Source organism: Nelumbo lutea, chromosome 1 (genome assembly GCF_056320005.1).
Source record: "Nelumbo lutea isolate HS-2025 chromosome 1, American lotus-T2T, whole genome shotgun sequence".
Lineage (NCBI taxonomy): Eukaryota > Viridiplantae > Streptophyta > Magnoliopsida > Proteales > Nelumbonaceae > Nelumbo > Nelumbo lutea.
Window position 1 is genome coordinate 107,228,501 of NC_142684.1, and position 7,181 is coordinate 107,235,681.

The window sequence follows — 7,181 nt, forward strand, 5'->3', positions numbered from 1 at the left end:
TGTCCCCTCTACTCTAAACAAGAGAGCATGATCTGAGCTTATTATTTACATCTCTCTGTACTATAATACATAGATTATTGGTTCTATAGATCTTCCCTTCTGTGCACGAGATCTTGAATCATGGCCGCCCTTCCCCTCTTTTTCATTTTTTAATTCTTCTTGATTCTAGCTTTTGTTTGGTATCATTTCTCAGAGGCGATGTCTGTTGGGTCTGAAACCTCTTTAATGAATCAATCAAATAAAAACCTTCCTTCGGGTAAGGCTTAGTGCTAGGCTGCTATCAACTTTGGCTAAAGTTGAGGGTAGCGTTGGTGGGGTCTCCCATTTCCTTTGGCTGGTACATACCCAACTCAATCAATGGAGTGTGTTGGCCAGTTCAGTTCAGAGTTCAGGGTTCAGGGTTCAGACCTTTCAGTGGTCCAACAGAGGTCCTCACTGCCCACCACGTGGCCAATCCTTTGAGAACCGAACGGACCGGTGGAAAACCAACAATTGGGCTTGTTTTGCATTGATGGTTTTGTTCAGTTTTAGAAATTAGAATACTTGTGGTTGAACCAGGATAGTCGAGAGTTGGACCACAATGCGGTTTTGACGTGGGGCCCTGTTTTAAATACAATGTATGGGCTTCATGGGCCATTGGGCCATTATCTCTTTTCTCCAAATAAGTGCACTCGGATGTCGACCTGAAGCATAATCACCTTGCACTTGGTTGGATGGTCATTCGTGGCACGCAAGTAATAAGAATAATTTGCCTCTTTTGTGGGGTCATTAGCCACCCACTTGTCCATAAAAGCATCAAATTCGAATATCATTGATCAATGCAAGGAAGCTCTTGTGTGGGCTATGGCCCATCGCTCGTATCTTTAAAAAGGTGATGGGCCCATTGCTCCAGGCCCTCACAGTTCATGTAACGGTCGAAAACAGAATAATTGTGGTATTAGCTAGCTACCCATTATATATCTATTTTAATTTATATTTTATTTTTATTTTTTTCGTTCCCACTTGTAAGGAAACGTTCAAAATTTAATTTGGATGAATTAATAATTAATTACACTGAGAAGAGAAATATTACAAGTATTTATTCATACCTATTATGAGGGAGCAAATGAGGCATGTGGGAGGAAAGCCTTTTAAAAAAGATCTATAGAATATTTGTATTAATTGAAGAATGAAGTACAGATGATTGCAAATTATAAAAGGAGGATTCTTAGGGCATGAATAGTTCACAAAGGCATAATGAAGTTTAAGTAGAAGAGGCCCATGAGAATACGATTGGAGTTCTAATGTCTATACAGACAAACACACATTCATGTATAAAATTAATTAGTAAAAGGCAAAATCTATCGTGAATTTGTTGCTATATGGTGCAGCAAAGAAATGTAATTGGTTGAGTGTGATAGTAAGTATATTTCTTAAATGTAAAAATATATTTTATAAAATATGAATTAATAAAAGTAAATAAATTTTAATATAATTGGTTAAGATTTAGATATAATGTGTGCGGTAAATACTTAATGCATTGTAGTAGAACTTTTAATAAAAGTATCTTTAATTCTGGTGAATAATATTTTTTACATGTTTTTTTTATTAAAATTATTATAAACCAAGCCCAAGGATTCTTCAATATATGACTTTTTATTGGCATTGACTATTAAACAAACAAGTGGAGTGGAAGACAGGGGCTGCGTCAATTTGGCAGTTGGAGGAACAAAAGTCTTCTCAAATCGTTTTCATTGTTTTGGGTATTATTGGCGAGAGGAGGTTTTAATGTGATTGGAGCCCTAGAGGTGAGGTTACGTGGATGCCTTCTGACAATGTTTTAAAAAACGATTTAGAATCAGAATCCTTCTGACCACTGATTTTTGGGTTGGTAGTTTGATCATCCGGTTTGAATAGACAGTTTATTTTAATAAAAGATTTAAATAATTAAAATAAAAAGTAATAAAAAATCATTAAACAGGTCGAATGGATTGATGGTTCAATCATCTATATGAATAAATTGTTGATCAATTCAACAGTTTTTAACCAAGAACCAACTTTGAAGTAAAATAGAACCAACTGTCTAAACGATTCCCAAACTGAATGATCCGATAATCCGAGTCAACAATGGTTTTAGGCTTATGAAATTTGAAAGAACTCAGGTTGGATGCAAGTTGCAAAAGCCCAAACCGACAATCAGAGGCCCACAAGGCCACGGTTTCTTGCATTTAAGGCCTTTTGTTAAGCAATAATTTATTTAATATGTATATTCGGACAAATGCTTTCCGATAAATATTTGTTTAGATAAATGCATTTATCAGCGTTTTTTTTTCGGATAAAAATTATACAATAACCATTTTATTCATAAAAGTGTCATGTGGTAACAAATTTTCATGGGTTTCTTGCTTTTTATGGGATCCACCAACTTATCCACCTTATTAACCGGAAAATGAACATACTCTAAAAATAAGGGTATAAATTGGATTGGCCCGAATTAACAGTTTACACTGTTTTTAGGCTTAGGTTTCGAGTTGGGTCTATTAAAATTTTGACAAAATTCCAACTCTAACCCTTAAAAATTGCACCTCTACCTAAAAAGTATCTTTGGGGGTCGTTTTCTTTTGATGGTTGGACCACTTGAATCAAGGATCAAACCTTGTTATTTTCTTTTGTTGGTCGAACCGGAACCGGAGTCTTTTATGTTCCCTGTCGGGTATCTGGTTTCCGGTTCCCTTTGTACCGTAGCCATGGGTGAGAATTGCACGTAAATGTTTTTAATTTGAAGGGTCTTTTTGTAAATTGAAATTGTCGTAGCATGAGCATGATTATATTCCCGGGCAGATTCGCATTCGATTGGGAAGAGAAGAAAAAGAGCTTAAAAAAGGGCCTAGCCCCTATGTATCCGACCGAAACGCGAAAACGTCCACGGTTCTCCAGTCCCTAGTCTACCACTGTTCAGAACGTCCAGACAAAACTAACCCAGGGTGGGTTCGAACCCGACCAGATGGTCAACAGGATATTGACCAATGCTCATTATTTAACCATTCACGATTTCACGGAGGTTCTCTCTATCCATCTATCGGCTGTCTATAATCTCGAGGAAAAATATTTTTATTATTAATATTTAATATTTCCACGACGAAGAAAGCTTGCTTGATGCTTCCCCTGCTATCCTATAAAATCGTCAGATCCCTTTTCCCTCTCTCTACTTTGACTGTGGCTTTGCGTGTAGCATCTTCTGCCGGGTTTCATCCCTTCTTTCGTCTCTCCTCCCTCCTGCATCCTGCTTCCTCGAGTATCGCTTTCTGATCTCGGAGTCGTTCCTCTTCTTTTGGGTTAAACATTTGCTTTCATAGTTCACTCGGAAAACGGTTTTCTTCCACTGTAAGTTGATTCATCTCTGATGCTTCTTTATTCTATCGCTTCTGTTCTTAGAAATGGTTTTTACTTTGTCCGTTTATTTCAATTTTCGCGTCTTCTCTTTTAATCTCGCACTTGCAGTTATGTATGGTTTCGACTTCTGAGCTTTCATTTTTCCCTCCATTTTCCTTGTTTGCATTTCCGTCTTTAATGTATAATTTTTCTTGTTTTTTTTTTCTTTTTTCAATATATTGGGGATTTCTTCTTTCTGTTTCGCAAATTTTTCATCGCATGTGGTGGTTTTGATATTTGAGATTCTTTTAAGTTACCTTGTGCAGTTGTGCTGATGAATCATGCTTCTATTCCTTTACTTGGTTTTATGGCCTGCTTTGCAAGTGCTTTATTGCTTAGGGTGTCTAAGACTTCTCCCTCTTGCACTGATTTGTGTTTTGCTTTTGGTGTTCTGTGTCCAGTTGTGAAACCTTTTCTTCCTGAAAGAAAGCGTACTTTTCCTATTCTTTTTTCTTGAATTTCTTCATTTGTATTTGGATTCTTGATGCATTGTATGGAAGAAAATCTCTCATTGTTTCCAAGATTTACGTTTGATATCTGATTCTAAGAACACTGTTTCAGGGAAGTTCAGAAAGTGGTACTAGGACGAAGAGGAGAGACTGTCGTGGCTACTTCTGTTTATCAGAGTGGGAGAGCAGCATGCGGTGGTTGAGTCTGTCCATCGATGTTTTCCGAAAAGTTGTCTCATTGAATCTGTATTGTAGAGTTATTCTGTAATCGCACGTCTAACTGAAGCCCAATTTTACTTTCTTTGCCTTCCTTTTGCTCTGTCCATGGGATCCAACCTCTTTGTTGTTCTTCCTTGCTACGTCCGTAAGATCAGCTAAGCAAGTTTGCTGGAAGAAATCCAAATCGAACCTTTTGCATAAGCTTTTATGCCAACTTAACCTTCTTTTCTTCTAAGTTTTGTCTGATAATCTGGTTTTCCATCTCGTTTTGTCTCTCTATCTGTTGCTTTGTTTCTCTGGGGTCTTCTCTATCTAATATTGGGGTAGATTGAGGGTTTATTAAGGGTCGAGAGAAGTTATGGTGTGCCAAGCAGCAAGCCAAACACGATTCCGAGCGTTGAAACATGAGAATGGAATTGCAGGGAACGCGACCATTATCGTTAGAGTCATAGCATGCTTTCAACCTTTGCAAGATTGCCAGGTTGGTTTACTGATTTACCATGTCGTCCTTGTCTGTGGACTGAAGATTCTAATTGATTATGAGCCAACTAAATCGGATATTTAATTTTTTTAGACCCAATAGTTCTTTAATTTCCTGTTAATAAATTCATGTCTTTGGACATGTTAGCAGACTCGAATCTCTCCTTTAATTATTGATGAATGATGGATCTTGAACCTTACATTTTCTTTCAATGTTTGGCAGGCCGAATACTTCCGTCATTTGCTTAAACCCGTCACGTAGATTGGCTGAACGTTTGCTTTCTTTAGAGTTAATTTTGAGTTTGGTAGTTATTTTCTTTGATCCTGAAAGACGCAATAAATCAAAGTTGCTGATACCAAAGTCATCTGTCTTGTGGTAGGTGCAGCATTCTCTATCGAGTAATAGTAGTTGATTTTTTTTTTTCTTTTAAAGAAAATATTAACAAGTTATGATCACTTGGGTGTTGTGTTTTAGGTGATTGCTTGTTTGATGGGAAAGGATTCTGGTTCTTGGTTTGATCAGCAGCCTTCTGCTTGGCAATCACCTAACTTGAATTGCTCAGGCATTCCACTGGATCCTGGGCGACAGGACCCTTTCTCTGCTTATGCAAATCCTTACACATACATTGTCTCTACAAATGGAACTTTGCCAGGGTTTGGAGTTTCTGAATTACCTCATTTAAAGACGGCCCAGCCAATTGTCCGTCATGGGTGGTTTTATTGTTTACCACGCTATCGCCAATCCTTGGCTCTAAGCCCTAATTTTGTTCCTAAAGAGAAGATTTCTTCTTATCCTAATGATGGATGCGGTGGCGAGGCTGCACCCAATGGCACAACTGGGTCTGTTCAGAAGAGGTTCCTTGTTTTCGATCAGTCTCCCAATCAAACAAGCTTGATTTTTAGTTCCGTGGTTGGCCCTTCTGTTGGCCGCCCAAATTCTATGAATCCCAAACCTTTTGATGGTCATAGTATACATGGAGCAACAACGGAAAGAGGTCTAATTTGTTATGCTGATCCTATCGTCTCCAATGGATTGGAATTGGATGACAATCACGAGAGTCGCGACAGAAGTGAGATGCATGAAGATACAGAGGAACTTGATGCATTGTTGAATTCAGATGATGAGTGTGAAGATGATGATGAAGAGACGAGCACAGGCCATTCCCCAAGTGACATGACAGTGTATGAGAAGCCAGGCCAAACGGAAGAAATGATAGAGGAAGTTGCTAGTTCTGCTGGCCCAGCCAAACGGAGGAAGCTACTTGAAGGAGAGTATGATGTTGCATCATTCATAGACACTGCTAGTTCTGCAAAACCCATTGGATCATTGGAGTATGAAGATGATGCAGAATCAAGCTGTGTGAAAGGCACAACCGGTGATAGCCATACTACGGTGGGGAACAAGCGGTTGAGGAGGGAGAAGATAAGGGAGACAGTTAGCCTTCTGCAGAGCATATTTCCAGGTGGGAAGGGCAAGGATGCGATGTTGGTCATTGATGAAGCAATCCGATACTTGAGATCCCTGAAACTCAAAGCTCAATCTTTGGGGACTAATATTTACAAGTAGAAAATTTACCGGTGGCGGATTGCTGTAGATGATGGAAGTGGACGGGATGCACAAGGTTGTGGATGGAAGATTGCCGTAGATGATGGGAGAGGGCGGGATGTAGGAATTCTCTTGATAGGTGGTGGTTTAGGAATTCACAACATGAAGAGTGGAGAGAGATGGGCTTCAGTAATTTCCATCTTGGAGTTGTAAGCCTATTTCCCACTATCTTCATTAGCTCATATCAGTAGAAAGATGATGGGCCAATAAAAGGGGGATTTGATTCAGGTGAGTAAGAAAAAGGAAAAAAGCAAGGTTTTGTTGTTGACCGAAAAAGTGATTATTTTTATGTGTTGCATGTTTTCAGGGGGTGAGTAGTGGTGGTGTTGGGGCGGAGCGGGTGAAGGAATGTTGTCGGCGATGCAGGAGAAGGTGTAGGGTGGAGGCGTAGGCCGTAGGGATTGGGGGTGGCCCGTGGCCGGTGGGGGACCTGGCATCAGATACGAGTGCATGCGCGTAGTTGGTGGGCGGGGACTGGATCCCATTTCGCTAGTCACTATTTTTTTGTTGTTCCGGTTGTCTCGATCACGTTGAATTGTTGGGAAGAAAGATTAGATTAGATATCCTTTTGTCGAAAACTACGTTGGTGTAAAAAAAGAAGAGCAATAAAGCAGAAAAGAAGAGCCTTTTTCCGTGGGTGTGAAGACGCGCGCGCGCGCGAGAGAGAGAGAGAGAGGATATGGAGTCTCAAATTGTATCATGAAAATGGGCGCGGGACCCACCACCGACCTGTAAATGGTGTCGTCCATTGATGATCACATCTGTATCAATGGATATTAGGTTGATTCAAGTGTGGACCATGAAGTGAAAGCTTCACTTGTAGCAACCGTAGTCTGTTACTTCACATCGCATTTTTCAAAAGCTCTTTTGCTTTGATCTAATGGGACAGGAGTAGGACATAGGAGGCAGGGGCTGGTTTGAATTATTATTATTATTCCAAAATCCCAAAGTGTTGCTAAAAATGTTGGTTCTGTAAGGAATAATAATAATCATGTCATATTTGTGGATGGATGCTA

The 7,181-nt window shown here is 39.5% G+C and overlaps 1 protein-coding gene across 1 annotated transcript; it reads left to right on the plus strand.

Moving 5' to 3' along the window:
• The first annotated feature begins 3,026 nt into the window (after positions 1–3,026).
• On the plus strand, positions 3,027–7,181 carry LOC148876651 (transcription factor bHLH143-like). The gene is made up of 4 exons (XM_088952150.1): positions 3,027–3,363; positions 3,973–4,560; positions 4,783–4,935; positions 5,035–7,181. The coding sequence occupies exon 4, from the start codon at positions 5,050–5,052 to the stop codon at positions 6,124–6,126; it is 1,077 nt and encodes a 358-aa protein (XP_088808276.1). The 5' UTR covers positions 3,027–3,363; positions 3,973–4,560; positions 4,783–4,935; positions 5,035–5,049; the 3' UTR covers positions 6,127–7,181.

Coding starts and splice junctions, on each gene's coding strand:
- LOC148876651 (XM_088952150.1), top strand. CDS start 5,050: ATGGGAAAGGATTCTGGTTCTTGGTTTGATCAGCAGCCTTCTGCTTGG.